The sequence below is a fragment of the Melanostigma gelatinosum genome (genome assembly GCF_949748355.1).
Source record: "Melanostigma gelatinosum genome assembly, chromosome: 4".
Taxonomy (NCBI): domain Eukaryota; kingdom Metazoa; phylum Chordata; class Actinopteri; order Perciformes; family Zoarcidae; genus Melanostigma; species Melanostigma gelatinosum.
Genome location: NC_136637.1, coordinates 22,093,612 through 22,119,276, shown reverse-complemented (window position 1 = coordinate 22,119,276; position 25,665 = coordinate 22,093,612). Strand labels below are relative to the sequence as shown.

The window sequence follows — 25,665 nt, the reverse complement described above, 5'->3', positions numbered from 1 at the left end:
CCATTTGTCACTCGCTCTTTTTTTTACACAGATTACCCTCAATTAAAGCACAACAAAACACACTCCATACATTTCACCTTTCAATGGTTCCAACTGCGACAAAAAGGTTTTGAGTGAAGTATAAACGAGGCAATTACTCGGATAGAAACACATCATTAGTCCAATTAGACGTTAACTTTAACGTGGAAAACAAAAATTGCCAAAGATTGTTTTCATGCCAAGTGAACACTCCTTTCCCGAGGCAAGAAGTGAACAATACAGGTGCAGTTGCTCATCTGCGTTTCCATGGTGCTCTCATTAGGGTTTGTTAACAGTACAGGTGTGGTGCTAATTGTCTGCACGACCCAGACACACCCAGATGTCAGGCGCACACACACGCATTTCTTTTGCTGTTCTTGTGAGGACATTGTATGAGCAGACATCATTTAATTGGTGGTTTGCACAGACTTGACCTTAATTATATCAACTACATACATAAGTTTGAACTTTACGGAATTTTATTAAGAAATCTTCATAATTAAATCTATATTGGGGCTCTTACCTGCGTTACAACACATGTAGTGACATGTTATCAGTTCTTGTGGCATTATCACAAAGCCAAATTCCATTTATATTTGAAATATTTTTGATATCATGGTTGAGTGCAAAAATTAGCATGTTAAGATTTTAGGGCCCCCTAAACATTGATCAAGTGAATCATCAGCCGAGAAGCTCCAGAGTCGTTTTATCAGTCAAGCGGCTTTCTCTGTTTTAGACGCATCATTGTACACAGAGCAAGGCAGGAATACAAGGCTGGTAGCCACCAGCTATTTTAATTAGCTGGTGGCCATGTGATAGAGGGACCATTGACCTTTTGGCCTGCATGTGACATGAATAAACTCAAATAAACAACTTTTTTTTTTTTTCATGTAGCCAACTGAGAACTTTTGTATATCCATTGAACTTGTTGTTTTGGTGGTATTTCTATCATTAGTCATTCTGGTGAAGACGGCTGCTGTCCTTTCAGCACCGCGGGAGCCGTGTTGCTGAACAGACAGCTGGTTCTGAGGACAGCGACGGCCGTAACGGAGGTCACAGTCAATGTGGACCGGGCGGATGAATGCTTTCACAGTACTTTTGTGCCGCTGATGTGTTGCTTCTGGTGTGAGTTGACGGTTAGCCTCTGTCTCCCTTTTGATTTTTTTTTTTTTCCACTTTTTATGCTTTGACAAAATGCAATATCCATTTCTGTACTTGTAAATAAAGTCCATCAACTAAAAAAGGAAGTTTAGAAGTGTTATAGCTGCTAATAGCAGCTAGTTAACTAATAGCCATTGTTGAATTCTTGGACATCCTGCTTCCAAAAGTACATGATGAACATATCCATAACACGAGGATATTACTGTCAGCCATATGAGCATATTCTTCTATCGTTTGTACAGTACAGTAATATCTTACAAAAACATACATTTAAGTAAAAGCTTTTGCAATAAAAGAGAGTACAAACATGCACCAAATGGAAGGACACAGAGATCTGACCAGAAATAGAGGAGGCACTGATTAATACAAAGGAGCAGTGGGGAATAGTGTGGGGCAGCAAACGGACCGACACGTTGTCACTGGGGTTGTTTGAAAGACAATGGGAGCCAAGCCAGAGTGGACCGGCTATTGTGGAGGGAGACAAGGAGGTCACTTTTAGTTAGGCTGCAGAGTGACCGCACCTGGCCCCAGAGGAGGCTCTGGGAATACAGTGGGTCTGTATTTCTTGTACCCTTGTAATCCATGTTCACTCTCTCTATTTCAGTCTTTTTCTTTGACGCTACTTTGTTCCACTTTTCACAGTCTGTTTCTGCCTCTGAATCGGAATAATTTCGATTCACAAAAACATGTAAATACACTGTGTTAAATGCACACGTAACTAGAATATAAATAGTGCACACACCTCATCCAGCACAGCCTCAGCCTCCTCCTCGCTTTTGCCCGGAAACCTGATCCTCATGGCGGTGAGCGCATCCAGAGTCTGACGCACCAGCACGGCTTCCTGCTCTTTACTCCTCAGGTTTATCAGCGGATCGCTCTACACGCACACACAAGTCGAGAGAAACCAACTGAGTCTAGACTAGAGATACACGTCACAATTCAGCAAAACGGTTTCATTCAAAACTATTGTATCTTTTTTAACAATCCTTATTTAGGTAGGGGGGATCCTCCAAATAACCTAGGGCACAAGACAGCGTTAAAGTGGTGTCACATGTGTGTTTGTTAACATGTCAAAACAACAATGTGAGCAGGGTGTAATGTGTTATCGCTTGTGAATATTAGCCATTACTATAAACGGCCATTTTCACCCAGAGTTCTCATTCATTTATGATCCTGCTGCCACCAGTATAGTCCCAGATCATTATTTTTGCTCACGTAGCAGTTAGCACAGAGCAGTTTCAGGAACACGTATCATATGAACCCTTCTCATTTGATAGCATTTTGTTGGTGCGAGAGCACAGCACTCACTAGTAAACCAAAATCTAATATGAGATTTCCTGTACCAGCGTTATCCCAAGAGGTGTGATTCCCACAGGGAACACAAATGTGTAAGAAGGTAAAATAATTTTTTTAAAAAGAACAAGGAAATTCTTCTGTCATCTTGTATACATGTGTGTCAGGATACAAGCACACTACCGGTGCAGTCTATGGCCTTTCAGTACAAAGGTTTTCCCACTTAGTTCTATTCTCAATGTGAATTATTCTGCTCCATTTCAGTTTGTTCCACTGTATGCAAAGGTTACCAGCATACTTGTAAAGAAGGAAGGGGAATGGAGGAGGCAGGCGGAAAGCAACAGATGGCAATACAATAGAAGGTTACAGTCGGCTTATACAGTATCGAAGAAGCTGCTGAGGGGATTCCTAGTGGGCCAAGATACAATATTTGCCACAGAAGGAGAAAAGCAACGATGGCAGAAGTACATTTGTGCATCAGACTTTGGTGAAATAGAATTTGAAAGTAATTCTTGATTGTTTACTTTCACCCACTTGAAGTCGTGGCTCAGCAGAGGATTGCCACGTTGAGCAAAATGACAGCTTGGCTATTCGAAAATGAATTCCATATAGTTTTCTATGACTGACAACTTATCTGACACATTCTGAATTGCAAAGAGGTGAATTCTACTTTGTGTGACTGTCGAGTATCTTACTATGTTGGAGTGGATGGTCCCCAGGCTGTTGCTGTGAGGCACGCGGTGGGCGGAGCCGCTCCGGCTCAGCGAGTGAGAGCGCAGCGTGGCGGAGCTCGGCCTGACGAGGGGAGTGGCCATGGGAACTGTGGGAGAAGGCCTGGAGGACAACGCCCGCACCTCATTGGGCGATGAGAGGGAGGCGATGGAGCGAGGGCAGGAGATGGAGCGTCTGATTGGTCCAGAAAGTGTTGGAGAAGCAGAGGGAACAGGGCTGGTTTTGAGTGACTTGATTGGAGGTTTCCAGTGCATGCGACCTGCAGAGAAACAGAAGACAGAGAGAGGGGGGGGGGGGGGGAGGAACACTGACTCACTGTCACGTTTCAATTTCTTTTCTTCCCTGATCCTGTCTCAGCGCCCCAGTCACTGTCAAGCTCTCCTCTGCTTTCCATCCGTTGCCTGGTGGCTTTGGAGATGAAGTGTGGCTTTAAAACTCCCATTGGCGGGGCGCTCTGGCACGCTGGCTCAGTGGCCCAGTGTGTGTGCGTGTGTTTATAACAACCGCAGCATGTGTAGTGGAAACCAGAAACTAAACAGTAGTCTTGTCTGGTTTGGGGATGGATTAAAGAGCGGCTCTCTCTCAGACACACACAGTAGAAAAACACAGGAAATAAAGCTGAATACCCACACTAACTCTCCGTCACCCTTGAAACTCCTCCAGATTGTCTACCAGCCAGTGTATTAGTGTGTGTTGTCTATTTGTGCAGTTTCTGTCTGTCTGACATCAAGTTTGCACGCAAGTGATCATATGTGTGTGTGTGTGTGGGGCTGCTAAACTCCAAGGTTTGGATATTTTGCCAAATGAAAGTATTATGGGGCTTAGTCCATCAACCCTTTGGTGGTTTGGTATGGAGTAGGGCTTGGAAGGGTTTCTGTCTCTCTCTCTGCTCAAGCGCACACACACACACACTCATTCACACACACACACACACACACACACACACACACAAAGATCCAAAAGTTGGGCTTTTTCATGGCTTTGTCCTTTTTTTTGTCACAAATAGAATGAACTCATCAAGCAAGGGTTCTTTCTATTTCTATCTATCTACCGTCCGCCCACAATGCAACCAGAGAATTTCTTCTTTCCAAGGTTGGCACATAGAATGCAGTGAAAGACGCCCTCTTTCTCACTTCAGAGAGCCGAAAGTGAGTTGAACTTTGTGACTTATGCGAATTGGTGGGAATGCTTGAGACTTGTCGGTCTCACAATAAAACATTATAGAATATGTCAGCATTTAACTCAAGGTGTTTTCAAGGTAAACAACGAAAGCGGTATTTTTTTCCCCTCCCTCTTTCTTTCAATCAAATTCCTCCTTCTCTGCCTTCACCTTCTATTCAGCGTAACTGCACTGTTTGCGGTGCTTTTCTTCCCTCGAGTGCTTTTCAGTGCTTCATTATATGTGTGTGTGTGTCCAGCTAGTGTGTAAAGCTGAGAACCTCCTTAACTTAAAAACTCTGCAACAAAGAGCCACCTTTCACGAGTCGGAGACTATGATCACCCTGCTTCCACTTTAATTAAAATCCAAGGACCTTCTACCATTTTATCACATCAAATAGGAACATAAATATTGGTGGGCTGATAAACATCTGAACTGTCCCCCCTACTGGCTCACACCATCACGACCTGCCCCCGTGCTGCTGCTGGAGAGTATGTGCCTGTGAGAGCTGAATGTACTGATCAAAGTAAAACTCTCAGCATTTGTATTCAAAGAAAGTGTCTGTGGAAATGTGTTCTGTACAACTATGAATACTATCCAACTTCCTTATAGCATCATTATAAACATTCACACTCGCTATCGCTCCCGTCTGCACTTTGTTCTCTGCTATAGTCAGATAAGATCGAAATAGAGACGCAAATGCTGAACCAGAAATCTTAAAGAAAATGTGTAAATGCGTAGGTGTCTGACTCTGCACATTAATACATCTGAACAACAAGTTTGTTTCAGCAATTAAGTTAACCGCTGTGATCAGATAGCTGGTTCCAGCTAAAACAAAAAATTAAGCAAAGAAGAAAGCAAACAAAGCAAGAAAGAAAGAAAGATTGCAGGAAACAAGGGCCCTGTCAAACCCCGACGCCCTGGCGTCCTAATGAAGCCATTCTTAGACACGTTTACCCATCCTGCCGCTTTACCTGAGCGCTCAGCCAAGTTCTTCTCCTTGCTCTCCGCAAGGTCGTAGGAAACTTTCTTCTCCCTCTTCTCTCCGCCTCCTCCTCCTCCTTCTGCTTTCCTCTCCTCCTCCTCTTCTTCATCTGAGGAGGAGCAGGAGTTATCGGCGCTGCTGCCGCTGGTGAAGTCAGCCAGGTAGTCCGGTCGTTGACGTCTTGGTGTCTGACTGCATTCTGGCATGGCGGTCATGGGCTGGCAGGGACAAACACAGATACAGACACGTAAGGCAAATACACATGTATTCAAAAGAAGTACACATCGGTCGATATATTATATTAATTTGTGCACACATACACAGATGAAACTGACATGATAATTCATATATGACCTTCCTCTCGCTCTCACACACTCATGTGACTTCACTTCCGAGCCTTGCACCATCCAAAGGTTTGGGATAAATGTCTTCCTTCCAAAGTCTAAAACTCAAACAGCCTCTCACAAGGACATAAGTACAACAGTAAACAAACACACACACACACACACGCACACACACTTGTGCATAAATACATTGAGATGTTGTCAGCCTCCCTGAGCCTCTCCTCACCCTCAGTCCATTACCATCTGTCACTGGGAGACCTGCTGGTGACTCGGCGAGCCCACGTGCCCACACGAGTGTATATTTGCTTGCAGGCTCATTATGCACAGATGCACAATTACACACGCACTCCTTTTTAAGCCCGGCTGTCAGTATGAGTGGCACCTTAAACTAATTTGACCTGATTGGTCGATATGTGAAAGTTAAATTCAAAGTAGAAGTTTCTTTATATATTTCATGTTTTGCATGACTGACTGTGTACATGATACAACAAGAAACTGTAAGTCTACTTCGCCTTTCATTCTGAAACTCTGGTTGCGTCTTGATGAAAACCAAAACTTTTAATCTCAGTCAGGCACAAGTGGCTGACTTCTGCACATGTGAAATGATGATCTACTTCGCCCTAAAACGCAAACACATTTTTTGTTCAGTCAGGAGTTCATTAAGTTGAGCCTCGTCTATTTCACATCCTGGAAGGGGACATACTGATAGCATTAATAACGCATTTATACATCTGTTATTCAACGGTTAGCTCGGGCAGTGCTGTCAGGCCACCCAAATGAATGGGCAGGAAGTGATGACAGGGCTTACACAGTCACCGCTGGATAGCAGTGCGGGTGACTGATAGAGGGGGATCGAGATTAAAGACATGAGAGGAGAATAAAAGGGAAGATGGGAACATCAGATTGATGGGGAGAGAAATTAAGAGGAGTACAAGGTGAATCCGAGTATTGGAGCAGAGATGAGGCATTGAATAGACGGGGAGAACGGAAATGAGCACAGGGAGAAAGAGAGAGAAAGAAAAGGACAATGAACATACGATTGGAGGGAGAAAAGGAGACAGGAACACAGTGGATAAACACAAGCGAGCAAGAGAAAGCCAGAGACTGAACAGACGAGGAGACAGACAGAGAGAAACTTTGAATGACGGAGTGAGAGCGATTGGGTATATTCAAGCTAAATGGTCACTTGAGGACACCGCGAGGAACAAATGTTATACGGTGAATGTCAAAATTACAACAGTAGGACTCAAAAAGCCAATATTAGAAACAACTAAATAAGAGGAGAAGGAAAACTTTGAGGCACTTGCTAGCTCTCCCTCCTTTCACCAATTCCCTTCCTGCCTTCCTCGCTCTCTACCACTTGTCCTCCGAGTCTGAACATTTCCTCAGCAAAAGCAAACCTTAGCGGCCATTCCTTCCCTCAAAACCCTGCCTCTAATCCCTTTGCTTCACTCCTCTCTTCGAGCTTTCGCACACTCGCTGGTTCGGTTTCACCAGATGGCTTGCGAGCGCTACACCCCAAGGAGTGAATCTATCCGTCACAGCTCTTTCTTTCCCCCCGCTCTCAATGTCTCTCTCAGCACACTCGGCAACATCGAAACTGACGGGGTCCAAATTAATTTGGACAACAGTGATTGTGTCTGAACAAGTCTTCATTCCAGCTAAGGCCTCTCTAATGCTGCGCTGTCGAGTCCCTAACACACTCTTTGAGTGTTCCAGCCAATTTAGCCCTCGAGTGAGGGATAGATGTAGATGTTCAGAGAGAGAGAGAGAGAGAGAGAATAGGGATGAAGAGGTGAAGGGAGAGGAGTGAAGCAAGGTGATGGACGGAGTAATGTGCTGTCGTGGGAAATGGAGGGGGCGTAGAGGTGTATGTGACAGAGGGAGAGAGGGAAAGAGAGGGCGATAGACAGAAGGAAAGATAGCACGTTGAGAGCACGAGAGACCGCCTGACAGCTGTCCCCTAGGGGAGTTGGATCTTTTCTTTGGGGGTTTTTCTGATTCTTTTCTTTCTCACCTAACCCGCGACCCCCCTCTTTATTTTTTTAAGAATCACGTCCTCTCTGCTTTCTGTGGGCGTTGGCTTCAGGCATCTGCCTACCTGCCTACCCCGTCCCTCTCGTTCTCTCGCTCTGACACTCTCCTTTGCACTTTTTCGTAGTTCCCTTGAGGCATGTGGCCCTTATTCTCCCTCCTCCCTCTTGGTGTCGGTGTCTCCCTACACTCTAAAAAGCCCAACTTCAAATTTGTTGTACTAACACCTTTTTTAAAGTTGAGTCAACAAATCCCTTTGGAAAAAGTTGAGCTAACTCAAAATGTCAACTTTACTAATAAGGAGTGCAGTCCACTGAAACTTTTAAGTCGAGAAAACTCAGCATAGTGGTTTGGGCATCTGCTGAGGTAACTAAGGCCACTGTGCATGGGTAGATTTTAGTAAATATATACATGTACATATATGTATGTATGTGTGTATATATATATATATATACTATAATTATATATTTTAAATAATAAAATAAAATAAATAAAACATTATTTTCTTTAGCCCCTGTTAAGATACCATTATGTTTAAATACCTTATTTGTTTAGATTTGATTTGATTGACATTTACTTTTTATACCTAAATCTTATATGTGTAAGAATGTTCATGATCTGCTGAATGTCTGTTGACAATGTTCAATAAAGTTCAATCAAGAAAAAAAAAAAAAACCAACCGCCACAAATTCAGGAGAAGAAGAAGAAGAAGCAGCAGCAGCAGTAGGAGCAGAAGAAGAAGAAGAAGAGAGGGGAAAAAAACGTCACTGCGCTACACCAGTGCCTTCGGTTAGAGATAACGTTAGCAAGTCCACGCTGGTCCACGTCAGCTCAAGTGTTGCTGCAGCATGCTGTCTACCTTGATCACAAATTAACAAGGTAAGGCTGTGTATGTTCTGGAGTGTGTTTGCTAACGGGCTGGTCAGCGAACATGTTCTTTTTTTAATGCAAAAGTTAACATTAAGAAGTTTACAATGTGACGGACCCCACCCTATTTTTCACGTGTTCATAATGTCATGTGTAATTTAACGATAATGACCCGCGGCTTGCGGTTTTGCATGGTCGAGTGAATTTGCACATATTAAAGTTAACGTCTGTACTAGCTAAAGCTACTACGTTGTATGCACGTGCACAATGTTATAGCGCCGTATGCTAACGTTACATTGGTTGGTTTCTGTTAGCTAGCTGACATGTTGCTGCAAAGTGCTTCGCCGTTCGTTAGTGTTGGTGGCGTTGAAACACGAGGGCTTTAGCATGCTAGTTTAAGTTACTCGCGCGTGTGTACCATTGAGGTGCACTCGATACCTTCCAGGTAATGAAGTAGGCATAAAGCAACACGCCGTTCTTTTGTGCACCCAATTTATTTGTGTTACTCGTAAGACTCCTTGACCTATGCTTTTCCTTCCCTGATGATACAAAACAAATATGCATGAATACACATTTAAAAATACTCAGCAAAAGGGGGGATGAAGGTTCTGTTGCTTTTCGTGGTCACCCCCTTCCTTCCATCACTCATAGTATTGTTTGTCATTATGATAAAACCATTTTAATGACTTGCTCCTTTACACACTTAAGGTAAACATAGTTAGAGGTTAGTGGAATCATCTTTTACATTCTCAGTTCTCAGTGTACATTTAATAAATCATGGCAAACTGCTTTTCTGTTTTAGTAAAAAATGTACCATTACTCCTTGGCAATAAATATTTCCCATCTTTGAGCAACTTTGAAAATAAGGGGATGTGAAGCTGTTAGGTTTGCATGGAGTTTTGACAACTATGCACATTGTTAACATGTTCTTATCTTTCCTTCATAGGATTTGGATGCAAGTTTTTCCACCCCAGTCAAGATGTCCTCTGAAAGCATTACAGACATTACCAGGCGTGACTCTAACCACTCCCGTGCCTGTATACAGCCTGCACCTGAACTCTCAAGACAACTGGTGCGTTAAAATCCCACCTTTCAAGAGTACATAAACAGTCTGGTAAACCTAAAGTGCAGGTCACATTTTGTTGTGAATTGTGTGACTGTAAGGTCCTCTGTGCTCCAGAAAAATGCATAGGCCATCTCAGGGCTCATTTGAAGCAGCATGTGACTGTTGTCTATTCAAAAACTGTGAATTTACAAGTAATGTCCTTCAGTAGTCATGTAAGCCGGTAACAAATCCGGTAAGTACAAATCTTACAGTGTTAATTATTTTAGATAATCTGTAATATCTCCAACAACTCCAACTGATCTACCAGAAGCAGATGAAGAATTGCCTGCAGAGTGCAATGATCCACAGGCTACTGTTGGTTGTTCTGAAATAGAAAGCAGCATGTATCTAATGCCTTTGGACAATTGTACAATTGAACATAAACTTGCATCATTGTTTCTTTACATGCAAACTGTTTTGTGCAGAGTTCTACAGAATTACTCGAGTGGACCTGAAGAAGATCTTCCTGTCATCATTGGATGCACACTCATCGCAGCTTATTAAGCTGTACAGATCACGCCGCGGAACATTGGAAAGGACATGAGGATCCTTCTAGACACCTTTGATGAACAGGTAATCAATAAGTAGGAAGTGCATGTGGTATAGCAGGGGTCCTCAATTAGATTTGAACTGGGACCAAAAACTGGGGGACAGACGAGGGGCATTTTCACAATTATTTAGTCCGACACAAGACATCAATTATGAAACTATGCAAACCATAACATTGGAGCAGAGCATTTACCATCAGATCACCCTTTAATATTCCAGTTTGTCTTACAAAATAAATATGAAGACACGTTAATGTTCACAGGTGTATTGTATTGTTTGACTTAATTGACATTTCAAATTGGTGATTTCGGAGATGAAAAGCAAGAGAGCGTTACTGTGTTTTCACCCTTAAGCTGTGTCCAAAAACATGATGCCCATATATACAGTGGTAAAATATAGGTTAATTTAGTTAGTGAATACAGCCAACCTGAAATGCATGCGACAATGCTGGAAGCAGTTTGCCAAATGCCTTTGTCTTCTATAGTTTGCATTGAATGTTTTGAATTTTAATTATTATGAATATATACATTTTTAATCTTCATTTTGTATCTTTCAGACAACTGATGTGCTTGCCCACAGAAACTCTACAGCTCTATGGGGTCTACCGTTCTTTGATGGCGAAGCCGGACGGCTTTCTGAAGAAATATCTGGTAAGACTAATGTGTCAATGTCATTTAGGTTGCACATTGAGCAAGAAAACACGAATGCAAACTTTCATCAAACCCTCATTTCTACTTCACTGTTACTTTGTTATTCCACCTAAATAGTTTAATAAGTGTAACTTTACAGTTTTTAACATTTCATTTCATGTGATATCGTCAATACTGGCAATATTACTGTAGCATCAAGGTTACATGTGAGTGTGGTGCCTGCATCACATGCATTTTGTAACAGCAATTCTCCTTCAAATTTACTGGTAACATTTATAATTCCAAGCCCAAATTAGTCATGGGTTTTGAGACCTCGTATACAGTGCATTCAGAAAGTATTTAGACCTGTTGAAGATTTGTCTGACTTAAAAATGATGCATGTACATATTTGAGTGTTTTTAATTGTAAAGTCATTCTCTGTCAGTGCATTTTCAAAGTCAAAATACCTTTTTGGTTAGCTAATCTTTTTAAGAAAATAAAACTAAAAAAGTCCCTACACAACATTAGCACCCTTTGCTGCTACATGTCTTTAGAGTAAGAATCTGGCAGATTTGGAGTGATTTTGTCCATTGTTTTATGGCAGATTTGCTCCAGTTCCTTCAGGTTTTTGTCACTTATTGAATCGAAGGAAGCCTGTACAGTGAGCAAATGTTTCCCTGTATTCTGCTCTATCTATTTATTTATTTATTTAATCACAAGACACGACATTCAGAGTATGAATATTTAAATATTAAAATACTATAATACAAATGTGTAGGGGGTGAATATGGTATGAAAGTGGTATATTTTTGTTTTTAAAATCTGCAGAAAATTGACCAACCAAAAATGTATTTTGACTTTTCAAATGTATTGTTACAGAATGGGAACGAAAAAAAAGAGAATTTTAAAGAGGGGGTGAATATTTATGAAAGTCTCTCTATGCTTGTTTTTCTTTAAAATACAGACCCGGAGGAATTTTGCGTCAAGGGAGTTGAACTTGGAATATTCAGTTGTTGAAGATGGCGTTGGGGTGGTCCGCTCAAGTCCAACAACAATAAGCATCGCCCTGGTTATTGAGGAACGGATTGTCCTGGAGGATGTATGCGACTTCCCAACCGCATTTGCCCTTTTGTTTGGGCTCATCCAGGCTCTTAACCTGGACTATCCGAAGGACTTACGGTACACATTTTTTAAGTAATTCAAAAGGTGTTCATGAACCTTGGTACCCAGTGCTCTACCCGGGTTCAGGCCTTAAAGAACAGTTTGCTGAAGTAGCCTGCCATATCTAAACCACGCCTATGGTCTTGACTGGATTTTCATGAGGGACTGAAATGTCACCAACTTGACCAAATGCCGATGGTATGAGTTGACCAAATTGGTCAACACCCTTAAGTGTTAGATGTTTAACAAGTTTATTATTTGTATATACTTTGTATATTACAGCTGAACTATCCACTGCTGGTCCTGTGCTTTAGGTGTATTATAATTTTAGTTTATTGTTGTTACTGCCACATAGCGCCATGCAGACACATATTTGCATTTCTTTTTGTTTTGACTGAGTATTAGGACGGAACTTTAGTCTGTGTCTTTGGGTTTAAAATGGCATGAAGTAGAGATTATAAGGATGTTGACCCCCTGCTGTCTACTATTCAAGTGTTGAAATTGAAAGACAATATTGTTTTGCAAGCAAATAACTTATTGTTATTAAACATTTTGTGTTTTACGATGTTTTTCTTTTCTTTAACGGTGTACATTTCCAATTAATTAAAAATGAAAGCTGTAAAGAAAGAAAAGTTGAGTATACTTAAAAAGGTTAAGCAACCAGCTGCAAAGGCTTTTTTGAGTATGCTCAACTAAGTTGTGTCAACTTAGGATAAGAAGTTAACTCAAAGTGCTATTTTAAGTTTCTCAAACTTATTACTATTCAGACCTACTTATGTACTTAAGTTAACATAACTTAAAATATTGAGTTTGATCCTCACGTCTACTCATGTACTTAAGTAAAGAACACTTGAAATATCAAGTTTGAGAAACTTAAAATAGCACTTTGAGTTAACTTCTTATCCTAAGTTGACACAACTTAGTTGAGCATACTCAAAAAAGCCTTTGCAGCTGGTTGCTTAACCTTTTTAAGTATACTCAACTTTTTTTTTTTTAGAGTGTACCTCTCTCTCACTCTCACCCACCTTAGGGCCTCGTTGCCTGGAGGATTTGCCCGTCAGTTTCTCGTCGTCCAGCTCACACTGCTCCAGCAGATCCAAGATGTCCTCCTCCTACACAACGCACACCGCAAACACAAGGTGGATGAGACTACGCCAAAGGTTATGATTTATGTTACATGAAGAACTTACCGTAGAATATTAAGCATCAGCAAAGACAAGCAAGGTAGTTCAATACACTGATAATCTAAATTCTTTGATGTTTTATAACTAATTAATAACTAATAACTAACGAGTCAAAATGAGTTGTGAGGTCTCTCGGAGTGCTCTGGCTGTTTGTGTTGGTGCGTTTTTGCACGAACATCTGTGTGTGTGTGTGTGCGTGTACATATGTGTACAGTGGCATACTTCCACGTCTGGAAGTATTAAATACACATCCATGGGCTCAGATACGTGTTTTTTTTTAGCTTTTGACTTTTTCTAAATGATGCCTTTCTGTTGTGTGTCTTTTTAGTTCATGCATACCTTTATGTGGCTTTGCAAGTGTTTACGTGCGTAATGGTGTGAACTTGCAAATGAGTCAGCCTGAACAGGGTTGGGTCGCAGTCTGGTCAGACAGTTGAGATACAGTGTCAGATATAGAAGTGTTAATTCTTCATATTTTAAGATGTTCAGAAAAAGAAATGAAGAAAACATAAAAAGGAGAGTCAACATTTCAACACTGAGTGAGTTAGTTGGGGGTATTTATGTTGATTTTGAAGTATTTCATACTTTATTCGGTTTGTTTTGAAAATACATTGTATGCATGTAACAAGCGGGAATTGACTAATTAAAACTAGAGGCATTTTCACTTCAATAAACTCAATAACCTTTCAAGCGGTGAAAGCTTCCTCGTCCACCGTGGTTTACAAATCACTGGAGGCCTATTACCTTGTTAAACTGCTCCAAAGCAGATTACATGGAGGTTTTGATGTTTTACAGCATGGAAGAAAAACACAACATTCCACAGTAACTGAAAGTTACGTACTTTCACTTTAGTAAAAAAAAAATGTTATAACCCAGGGAGTCTACATCAAATGATTGAGGAGAGCTCTTATTCAGCCATCACTGGCTGTACAGTCACTGATAAGTGTTGCCTGACTTTCATAGATTATGAAATGTAATGATCACTTTACAAATTAAATATTTTAAACCCTCTGTGTATAATATGTAGGTGCTTGTTACAGTACTTTGCCATCGCCAACAACCTCTGTATACGCAGCTCATAAACTATATTGTCCAAACAAAGTACTTATTTGGCACCGCATGACCAAGTGGGTAGTCCTGTCCAGAGAGCTTTTGTATTTTTATCCATTTTTATTAAAAAGCAGTAATTTCTCTCTATTGCTGGCAGCTTCTACCGTATATATTTAGGAATTAAAACTACATGTTTAGGTTTCGGTAAAGATTGTGGTCTGGGTTAAAGTAATTATGTTTGCTACTTTGTCAATAAGTAGGCTAGGATACGTATCTACACCTCGTCCTCCTCCGTCGCTCTTTCTACCACGTCATCTGATTTCTTCCTTTACTCCCGCCATGAATTCGGTCACATAGTTTAATGTGAAGGGCCACTGACCAAGCTTCCGTATGTATCCGTTGATGATTTGGGAGCGAGAGCGGGCTGTACTTGCTGGTCCTGGGTTCAGGTATTTGGCCTCAATGATGTGTTGTTAATTCTGCCTGACGTGTAAATTAATCAGCTGCCCATATGCAGCTCATGTTTTCATCCTATTTTCCTCTTCGCTATCAACTACTGGAAGTCAATTTTGAGCTGTCCGCAGCGGGGGGTATTTGATTGCATTTCAGCTCGGTGACAGCCTTTACTGCGTTTTGCTGTCATTTACTGACACGCTTGAGTCTCTCCTCTGTCCTCTTTCTCTCCTCTCCTTTGACCTCTGTATTGCACCGAGGGCGAAGCGTTGTGTGCACGGAGCTGAGAGACACGATCGGCAGTCCGCTAACTTGTTGCTGTCTCCACCGATATTAGCTGCTCTGTTTCAACAATGTGAGGCCGAAAAAAATGTGTGTGCAGGCAGAAATTGAACTGCAGTGTTGTTCTGTCCTAAACTAAGTAAGCCTTGAGTAAGACAAAGTAACAAACTAACTTACTAACTAAATTAGTGTAGAATGCCATAGGCGTTCAGGAAGAGCCTGTCTTAGAGCTGCTATGTGAAAACCGTATGTACATTACAACACACTAGTAATGCACTACAGGTAGATCACACAGATTATGATAGTGAAAAGATGCAGCTTTTTATATTATAGACAGTTGTAGACTGATTTTTGACGCATTTACTAAAAAAGTAATTCAGATTTTTCTCACTGCCTTTATTAAGTGATGAAAAAGTAGCCATCTGCAGTAATATAGAATATTGAGGATGCAATATATTGAGATGCTTTAAGAACCCTTTGATACGTGCAGGTGAATCGTAATCGAATCCTATTGTGAGGCCAGTGAAGATTCACACCTCTGAGTGTGAAGTGCTCCCACACAACACTTGCAGTTTGTGTACTTCTGATATTTTATTATATTGGCAGAGTGAATTTTTATGTTTTATTTTCAGTGCCCATGTGAGAAAAATGGAAGAATGGGAATAAATCAGCTGAGCCGGCGGGAAAACACGGATAGCTAACAACAGAAACAATTTGATGCATACCTGTCAACCTAACAGTAATGAAAGTGGGGAGAAGAGTGATGCAAACCCTGTCGAGACCAGCGTCACCAGTGGGTGGTGTGCTGTCTGTAGCACAGCAATGAAGCCAAGCTCTGCAGTGCATGTTTTCGCTGGGATAGCAACACACGTTTTATTTTCATTGATAGTGTGACAATCCATGACATTTTTCAATTCATGGCCCTGTGAAACCACAAACGCATCAAACATGAGTCTTGCGGGTACCATGTCCGTCAGACCTGACCGATGTGTTGATGAAACGTTGACAAATGACCTCTGGCCCCAGGAAAAACTATCCAAACATGCACGTCAGATTATGACGGATTATTGATCCCACCAGGGTTGTAGGCCAAAGCACTGTGACTGGTGCACATAGTTAAAGGCTTTGGTTTATCACACAATCATACATTGTTGTCAAGGTAGAAACCTTAAGGATAGGTTTATCTACAAAGTTTAAAACGATTATATTTAGGCAAAGATTTGTTAGTATAGGATTGACACGAATGCAAACATTGGGTAGCTAATTTCCGAACACGTTAGAGGATGTCTTGCTTTGTAAGCAGATAAATGATAAAGGCAAAACAACGACTGGTACTTGAACAACTTGAATTGTCTCCGCTATCTGTGTGCACTGAAATCAACAGCAATGATTCCACAAAAAGCAAAGCTGAGGAGCACAAACAACCCCATCTGAAGTCTGTAAAGAAAAGTACCTCAAATCAAGTTGTATTCTTCCCTGGTCTGCTGGAAATCATATTCAAATTCAGAAACACCCTTTCTTTTCCAAAAATTGCCAAGATTAGTATCTCCCACTCTGTCCAATAATAAGGGCAGTCCAGTTGTCACTCACGATCATGTTATTAGATAGCAGATTCTCGAGCATCCTTTGTTCTTGTTATCTCTCTCCTTTCCTACTTTGAACAAGAGCCACATCTCTTTGTGTTGACTTAATTAAACGTACCTCGGCCTGTTGTACCAGTGCGCCTGATCTTTGATTGACGTCTCTATAAAAATTATCTGCAGAGATTCTCTGACAGACAATAACTTTGAGGGCCTAGTTGCTGTTAAGGTGGAGTTGTTTCTATAAAAGTTGCAATAGTTGCATATTACATCTCCTCCCTGTGCTTTGATAGGAATTTGTAACGTTGATACGACGATAAAAAAATAAAGAATCTATATTCAGTATTCACTGTTATTATTTAGTTGTAAATAGAAGTATGCTTTTTTGGTTCATCTGCATCTTTACTACTCATCAATGCATCTTCCCTCCATGTGTTGTATTATCCCACAATGCCTTCCTCGGTGTCTTTTTGTTTAATTGATTTGTAAACGCAGCATGCGTTTTGTAGATCTGTGTTGAGCTGGAGAATAGTATCAAAACTCCACAAGCAAATGTAAATATTACATACAGATGTACAGTTTACCTGATCTCGTGTTTGGTAAACTAGAGTTAAAATATTACAAATTGAGGAGTCTATAACGTTACTTTTCATGTCATATGAACTTTTTATGCTTGGCATTTGTGTGGATTGAAACACACATTTGTGAATGCCCCAAATGTATGCACATATCCTTGTGCACTTTTGTAAATCTTATTTTTAATTTGTTGATCAATGTAGACCATTTTGAGATTTCACTCCATACTCCCCCTCTCTCTCTCTGCTAAAGTTGTGTGGAATGGAAATCAACTTCTCTCCTTTGCAAAGTCCCTTCATTTCTCTTTACCTTCAAGGTTCAGCTGAAACTGCATCTGCTCTGGTACCAAAGAGGCATTGACATTTACATGCATACAAACACTTCTACCCCAATGCAAACATGTGCACGTATTAGTTTGCGTTCTCAAATATATGTTTAAATGTGTATCCTGGATCGTAATGAATAAACAACATGTAGGAAAGTACACTCAGGATTTGGGCAACTACTGAAATCAACCTTGAAGCCTTTTCACAGCTAACTTTGACAGGAGGATAGAGAAAGGAGACAAGGGAAACTCAAGAGTGTCTGACGGTAAAGAAACCAAAATGACATTGTTTTGTGGGATTTGATTTGAGAAAGTGACTGAATGACAGCGGGAAACCGAGGCAGATAGAGAAGAAGAAGGACATACTAACAAAGACGGTCTAACAAATCTGAAGGACTGCGGTACACTTTCCGCATTATTTGCACATTCTTTCTTGTCTCTGTGGGCAGAATCTTAACAGAAATGCATGTGTGTTTATTTTCTTTAGAATGTGCTTCTCCACAAGTGTCTGCATATTGTGTGTATATGTTTGTGTGTGTGTCTATGCAGGTTTATATGATGTTTGCGTGTGTGTGCGTCTGACAGTCTGCCACTGACGTACGTGCCTTCATTCGTTTCAGAGGATTATTCATTTCCTTTTGAAGTGAGGCAGCTCGTCCGGCGAGGAAGGTCTGAAAGGCGGCCGAGAGCAGGCTTTCATACTTCTCCAACAGCAGCTTGTCGTCTGGGGGGTAAATACGTCTGTAGGCCGCAGAGACAGAGAGAGAAAAGCAAGGAGAATGAGGGAGAAGTGGAGAAAGAGGGAGAAAGAAAAGGCAAAGAAGGAGGGTCATCGGTGCAGCGAGAAAGGGGATGAGAAGGAATGATGAAATAGAGAAAACAGAGGTTGGGTTGTCAAAGGAGAGGGTGGGAGTGATGGGGTGGAGAGAAAGAAGGAGACGAGGGGGATTGGGGTTCAGAGAAAGAGGGATATGAGGTGAGAGGAGGAGTGGTGACAGAATTGGGAGGGAGGGAGCCATGACGGATAAAAAGACGGGTAATAAAAGAGTGGAGGAAGTAGGTTGTTTGAGAGACAGAAATATGAAGGAAAGGAGCAAGAAAGAAATAGAAAAGGAATACAAAGTTTAAGAGAGGGAGAGATTGATGAAAGCAGAGGGAGGAGTGGATGGAGTGAGGCGAAGAGAGGTCGGGGCACAGCAGGTGAGCGTGGTAGATGGACAAAAAGATAGCAAGCAGGAGGGGAAACACAGGTGGGGAGAATTATAAGTATTTCAATAAGAGGTGTGAAATGATGGAGGGACAAAAGAAAGGCGAAGAAGTATTAATGGAGACCTTGAAGCAAGAAACTGCAAACTTCACACCAGTCTTTTCAAATTGAGTCATGCATTATTGCACAACTGTTTCACACACATACAGGACACACGCATACACACTCATCGTGATGTGCACTTCAATACACACCTTCACAGCTCTGCTTAGTTTTAACAATGCTCAGTGTTTATCTTAGGCCTGAAGCGATTTGGAAAATGTATAAACCTCTGGCTGGTTTTCCTCATAGTACATCTGAAAACTCTCCCCATGTCATCGCTTTAGCCGTCAAATCAAAAACAATGACAGAGTTTTAATAAGCACTGGCCAGTGTGGAGTGTAAACGCAAGAAATAGTTTGGCGCCTTTACAGACATTTAGAGCCAGACTCCTCCCGATTTGGCCTGTTGAATTAACAGCGTATTGAAGTCAGATGGAGTTAAAGTACAGACCTAAACACAAATACATAAAGTGGACTGTAAAGTTTATACAGCACCATGACATGCTCTACTCTATCTTTTAAAAATAGATTAAGCGAGTCACAAATATTGGCAGTTGTACATTTTAGTGGAAGTGTAATGCCAAGTAAAGTTTAACATTGCACGAATTCACCATTAAAAGTTTTACTGCAGCCCATCTGCCATTTAACAACTTTTTGCAGAGAAGCTGTTCTGGGTACATGATTTCCATATTGTTGAGAGGTTTACCTAATTCTATGCATTACTTTCGTTAATGTAGTTCAAATCAAGCAACTCCTGAATGTAGAGAAACCTGAGATGAACTTATCACTTTATTACCTTCCCTTGGCACTATTGTATATACCGTATATGAGATTTTGTCACTGCCACACTTTTTAACCACCTTTTAAGGTACATGGACCAGATTATTTTCATCTCTTGAGAGACTGTCCGAGAAATGTGGAAAAAAGTCTCTTCATAACAGGGGGATAAACTGTATTTAAATCATAATATATATGAAAAGAGCCAGAACTTTTCAATCCTCAATGAGCAACATAAATGACTTGACTGAAACAACTGTAATAGTGGGTGTTAACTGCTCCCTCTTTTTGGCACCCTCCATCTCTGAACATAAGGACATTTTATTTGAGGGTGACCCTGCAGTATTTTCTTTACATAAAATGTTCATGTTCATCCCAACTGGGCTATAGACATATAAAATGAGTCATATTCCATTGATATCAGTTTAAATCTATCTTTGTTTTCGGTCAGCGGTGTCTCTCAAGCCTCTCTATTCCAACTGTGTAAATGATGTCAAATGAACATCAACAATAGCATCAACCAGCTGGGTTTCCTTCTGATGCCATGGGGTCCTGGCTTGTCTGTAACTGATGCAAGTTTAATCTAATAGCAGAATGTAAGTAAGTTCATTACCCAAACTCATCTAATGAGAAGCAGTGTGTTAATCAGACTCCAGTGCAGCGCTGGGACACCATTTGAATGCTAAGAGGTTTTTAGTAGGGGTGCTCCAGACAGACCTCAGCCTGTCTGATTGACTGTCTGGCTGCGTGTCTGAAAAGAAGAAGGAGGTGACAGCACTTCATGCAGGCTGGGATCAGTATTCTGACTATCCATTCAGTCAAGTGATGAGTCAAGAAGTCACTTACACTTGGGCAGACAGCAAGAAGGGCAAGTGTGTGTGTGTGTGTGTGTGTGTGTGTGTGTGTGTGAGCCAATTGTGTAGGCGTGTGTGTCTGGGAGAGAGAGAGAGAGAGAAAGAAAATCGAGAACTTGAAAAGTTGCAAGCGTGTACATGTTGGATAAAGAGATAAAAGTCGGAAGAGAAACTGAGGGAGTGACGAGGGTTAACTATTTTGGAAGGGATAAGCGGCATATCAGAACTTTGTGTTGCTGAGTCATGCTCTAAGATGGATCCGCTCCATCTGTGAGGTGACTGTTAAGAATGGACTCGCTCAATGTTTTTCTAAAGTCCCAGCTGGAGTTAGAGGAGAAAAGAGTAGAAGTGTGGTGGAAAATGGAGGTGGAGAATGGCTTGCAGTAGGCAGGCAAAGTATACATGCCCATTTGAATTTCTGAAACCCTGAAAACAGTGTGAATAGAGGAGTAACAGTTGGGACCTAGACATAACACACCACCTCTGATTTCCTTTCACTTTTACATATTCCCTGAGTCTTAATTCTTCCCCCTAGCGTTCTCAAAACATTGGGTGTTCTCTTGTGTTTGTTCTCTCTGCAGCAGCATTATTTTTTCTCCTGAGAGCGTAGCGCTATGCAGATGACCCCATAAATGTACCGGTACCGGTATAGTGGGTGGAGTTCCTGGAGGGAGGCTGTTTGCCTCTCCCTTACCTGTAGTTCCCCAGATGTTGCTTTTCATGCTCCTCCCTAGAGATCTGCTTGCGGACCTGTGCCAGTCGCTCTTTCTAGAAATAGGAGAAAACCCAAAGGAAAATGACTTAATCTCTCAGGTGAAAGTCACTGTAACCCCCACTTACCTTGTATTTGGGATAAAGAAAGAATAAAGTAATAAAAAGGAGAAGGCAAGAGGGGAGAAAAATGAGAAAAAAGTACCCAACAATACCTCATCATTAAGAGGCATTTTTCCATCTATTCTCCAATTGATATGTAAGGAAGGTATAATTGTGGAGCTCAGTCAGCCAATTCAGCATAAAGCAGAGAGGAGGGACTGACTTCAATACGGGTAATGCAGTATCATTGAGCTCTGAGCGATATGTGCCTTTAACAGACCTGATCCCAGTCTTGCACTTCAGCCATAACAGCACTCAACCATGAGGTAGTCCTCTTTTTAAAATAGTGCCTCTGCGCCACCTTTCCTTATTCCTACTGATTACTGCCGTGGCTGATCAAAAGGCTAATCAAAGAGCGCGGGAGGCCTAAAGTACTAGTAGCTGCCACTTTTCTCAAAAAAGCTCCCCCGACTCCTTCATTTCAAAGAGAAACTAATTAAATGGTATGCTTGTCTCAGAGAACTTTGACATTAAGTAAGAGGTAAGTGAAAGTTTCTGCTCAGGCTTTTCTTATCGTTTCTGATCCTGAGAAGAGTTCATGCCACAAACACGCATGTATTGTTGGGTTGTTTACTGAAGTGAACACCTCCTACAAAATAAGAATTTAAATTTTTTTTTTTTTACTAATTGATCGACATGATTACTAAATGTCTCTGAACACATCTCTGATGAGCACCTGCTCCTGAATTGCTTAAGCCGAACCACCGATTGTGCTCATGTTGGTGTGGTCTAAAAAGCTCAGGAAGTATGCCCGTACGTACAGCCACTGTTTCAGTTCCCAGATTGGTTGTGAAAGTCTGTGTGGGGAAATTAATGAGTTTTACTCTTAACTCCATTGACCTTAGTCAAGCTGCACCACCTTGTGCAAGTGATTATAGCATCCCAGATGCTCCACAGACGTTGGTCAGTTGCCAACTGAGAGAATTGTGTTTTTACGAGGCCGATCGCAGGATGGAATATGTGTAAATGTATAAAAGTCAAGTACAGTCTAGCTCAGCAAATCTTTTCGGAGAGGTTTAAAGCTAATGCTACAGTTCAATAATCTGCTCGTGACTTACCAGCTCTTCTCTCCTACGCTCCAGCGTGTGACGTTGTTTCTCCCAGTCTGAGGAGGCAGCCGAGAGTTTCTTCATGGAGCCGTGTCCATAGAGCCGTCGCTGAGCCTCTGCCTTTTGCTGGGCTAGGTTGCGTTTCTTATCACTGGCTCTGGATCAATGTAGAACAAGTACAGAGTCAAAAGGATGCACATTTAAAACATAAGGAAAGAGGGCAGCACCATTAAGATTACAGTTACAGTTAAAGCGTATTTTCCCATTGAAGCTTTGACAACTGTGTCTCAATTTAGATACTTGATACTTATGCACTCAAAATAAGTACGGAAGAATGCAAATTGAAACATCACGTTTCCGTTCATCAATAACTATTTGGATCTTCAATTCTTTTTCTATCGCAGGTTTAGCTGCTGTTGAGAAACAAATGCACCATTACTGAAATTCCATCATCTTAATCTGCTCAAGTTCTCTTTACCGTTCTCATTTCTATTTTGTAACAGCATACTGTAATAGTCCTTTCAGAATACACAATAAGTACTTTATCACTGCATCGCAGTTAAAACAGATGTCATCTGCAGACAGTGAACAGTGTTCATGAATGCTGTACACAATGAACAATGAGTTTAACAGCATGCAGGTCTCATCCTTAACTGACGGACGAGCCTCAATTTGCCTTTTCACATTATTGTGGTATTTAAACAAATAGAAAAATCCCTCACGAAACATCCAACAACACAGAGATAAAGATAGAGCCACGGCACAAACAAAGTGACAACCACAGGATGAACAGGACCAGACAGCTAATTCTGAACAAGCGGGCCATTGCGGTCTGGAGAAAGGGCAATTCATATGAGTCAATCGCTGGCCCTTTAAATTGGATATTGAGTGCCGTTGGGGGGCTGAGGTTTATCAATGTCCATGCCCGGCCGGGTCTGAATTGATCCCCCGTTGATACAGTTGGTGTGTGTGAGCAGAGTTGAGAGCCGACCCTACCTCTACACACCACCAACCCCTCCCTTTTGGGAAGCAAAGCCATTACTATAGAAGGAAAAAGTGAGCGAGGTAGAACAAAGCCCTCATTCACTCCAGCATGAACATAAGCAGTTTGTCCAGTGGAAATACCTCCCCGCTGCCATTCGAGGCCTCCTACGATTTATTCGTCATGAAATAATCAAATCTCCCCTTTTAATCTGTGGGAACACGGCAAACATCAGCCATGAAACAAATCGTTTTGATAAGAGATTTGTTTTTGTGTCGACTGAAGCAGGGCTGGAGGAAGGAGAGTGAGTTTCTATGTGGGATGGCTGCACCCCGCACCACACTCGGCCAAAATAGATCTACGATGCTGCATGTAATTGATCAACTGATCTGTGTGTGTGTGTGTGTGTGTGTGTGTGTGTGTGTGTGTGTGTGTGTGTTTGTGCTGCATTTGTGCATGTGTGTGACTCGTCGAGTTGAGACTATATTTAGAGCAGTAATAGGGGGACAAGCACAAAGAGAGAAAGAAAAAAAGATAGCAGAGATCCAGAGGTCTGGTGTACGATGATCAATCAATGGACAGGCTCACTGTAGCCAGGGGACAGAAAAGCATGCCAGCAAACACACACACACACACACACACAAACACACACTAGATATACAAAAAATACATGACACAACAAGAAACGACTGTGTGCATAACCTACTGTAAACAGGCAAACAAATACACCCGCAAAGTAAGAGTAACACAGTAAGCTTATGTAAATACACAGAGCAGGGGGAAATGTAGACTCTGAAATACAGATAGCAGAACTTACTGCTATCCTGTTCCTGTCACACACACACACACAGCATGTCTGATTAAAGGGTGCACAATGCGCACAGTAGTAGCATAGCTTTATACCTTGGCCGTTGTCTGTCTTTGTGTCTACTACAGCAGCACCAACACACAAATTTACAAGTACAGTGATTTTTTTTTTATCCACAGCTCCTCTTAGTTTCAGACTAATGTCACTACGGTGTCATCCGATTGAAAACGAAACGAGATGAAGGCCGCACTGTGCCGAGCATCAAAGTAATTCCAAAGTTTTCAGGGTTGCCAAATAAAGAAACCTGAAAGAATCGATTGAAATCTTGAAACATTCAGAGCCCTGTAAATTAAAATTTGTCGTGAGCTCTGTCTGCCTCTGCACATGGAACTCAATGGGGCCCCTGAATGCAATTCACGTGTGTCCATCAACAAGCATGTGCACGTGTGTGTCGGACCATGGTGGAGAACCATACCGAATGTTGAGGAGTTTGAAAGCATTTAGCAGCACCCCTTTCTTCACGTCGTAATCAATCTTCTGATCGGTCCCAAAGCTCGGCGCTCGATTGATCTGCCAGAGAGGAGAGGAGAGAAACGTTCAAAGAATATTTTCCTACTTCATCTCGTTTTTTTTGCCCCTCCTCCTCCTCCTTCTCAACTCAGCAGACAGAAATGCTATGCAATTACAGGAGTTGATTTAGGGCATGTTTGGAAAAAAGACATCTGTTCCCACAATAAGAAGAGGAGAGAAGAGCTGGAAAGGGAGAGCTTTGTCTTTTTGAAGGACACTTTGGAACTCTTAGTCTTTGCCTGGGCATGAATCTTGTCTGACACTGATGTGTGTATGCTTGTGCATGAATAAGAGCCTATGTGTGTATGACAGCATGCATATGAACAGATTGTGTAAATTAAGCTGTCACTAGATTAGTGACCCTGCCCTTTTCTGTCAACCACAGGAAGCAGTCCATGACTCTGTAACTTAAGTATGCCAGGCACTGCGAGACCAATCCGTACCACTGCCACCAACAATCTCTTTGTGAGCATCAGTGAATTACCAGCGCTCGGCTCAGTCCCATCATATGCAATTGAGATAGCTCAGAGGGAGTCAACTGAGCGAGAGCAGAATAAGCCACCTGTGATTTGAGGTACAAAAGCCAGTATCACCCGGGGAAAAATTCAAGAGCAGCTTAGCTTTCTTAACAAACACCAGCGATGGTGCAAGGTATTCAGATATCAGTTGTTATACCTGATACAACAAATCAATTCTTCCCTTTTTACTCTTTGTATGTTCCCTCTGTCTTTTTGACAAAGCGCAGAGGGAGGGTGAATGAACTGGCAACCGCAATTGAAATGGTGTCTTCCTAAGAGGTGACTTCAAAATGACAATGCAACAGATGGCCTCCGAAAGGCTGGCTCAGGCTAATGAACCTTGATTGTTGCGATAAGTTAGGTCTCCTCCAAACGTCGTTCAAACTTCATTTTTTCCCCTATTTTTTCATGTGGGAACATCAGTATGGTTGGCACCTTT

The 25,665-nt window shown here is 41.6% G+C and overlaps 1 protein-coding gene and 1 long non-coding RNA gene across 2 annotated transcripts in view; one reads left to right on the top strand and one right to left on the bottom strand.

The window, feature by feature from the left end:
• Window positions 1–25,665, bottom strand: part of ttll7 (tubulin tyrosine ligase-like family, member 7) — a gene marked incomplete at both ends in the record, with an annotated part of 63,219 nt that overhangs the window by 12,607 nt on the left and 24,947 nt on the right. Inside the window, 8 exons of the mRNA XM_079266558.1 lie at window positions 1,922–2,056; window positions 3,168–3,463; window positions 5,338–5,566; window positions 13,063–13,149; window positions 18,093–18,228; window positions 21,121–21,194; window positions 22,358–22,505; window positions 24,614–24,708. Of these exons, the coding sequence (XP_079122684.1) occupies window positions 1,922–2,056; window positions 3,168–3,463; window positions 5,338–5,566; window positions 13,063–13,149; window positions 18,093–18,228; window positions 21,121–21,194; window positions 22,358–22,505; window positions 24,614–24,708 (1,200 nt within the window). The remainder of the gene's footprint in view (window positions 1–1,921; window positions 2,057–3,167; window positions 3,464–5,337; window positions 5,567–13,062; window positions 13,150–18,092; window positions 18,229–21,120; window positions 21,195–22,357; window positions 22,506–24,613; window positions 24,709–25,665) is intronic.
• On the top strand, window positions 8,465–12,593 carry LOC306775970. The gene is made up of 5 exons (XR_013771897.1): window positions 8,465–8,605; window positions 9,540–9,665; window positions 10,124–10,271; window positions 10,804–10,897; window positions 11,841–12,593. It is a non-coding gene; the product is annotated as an uncharacterized lncRNA (long non-coding RNA).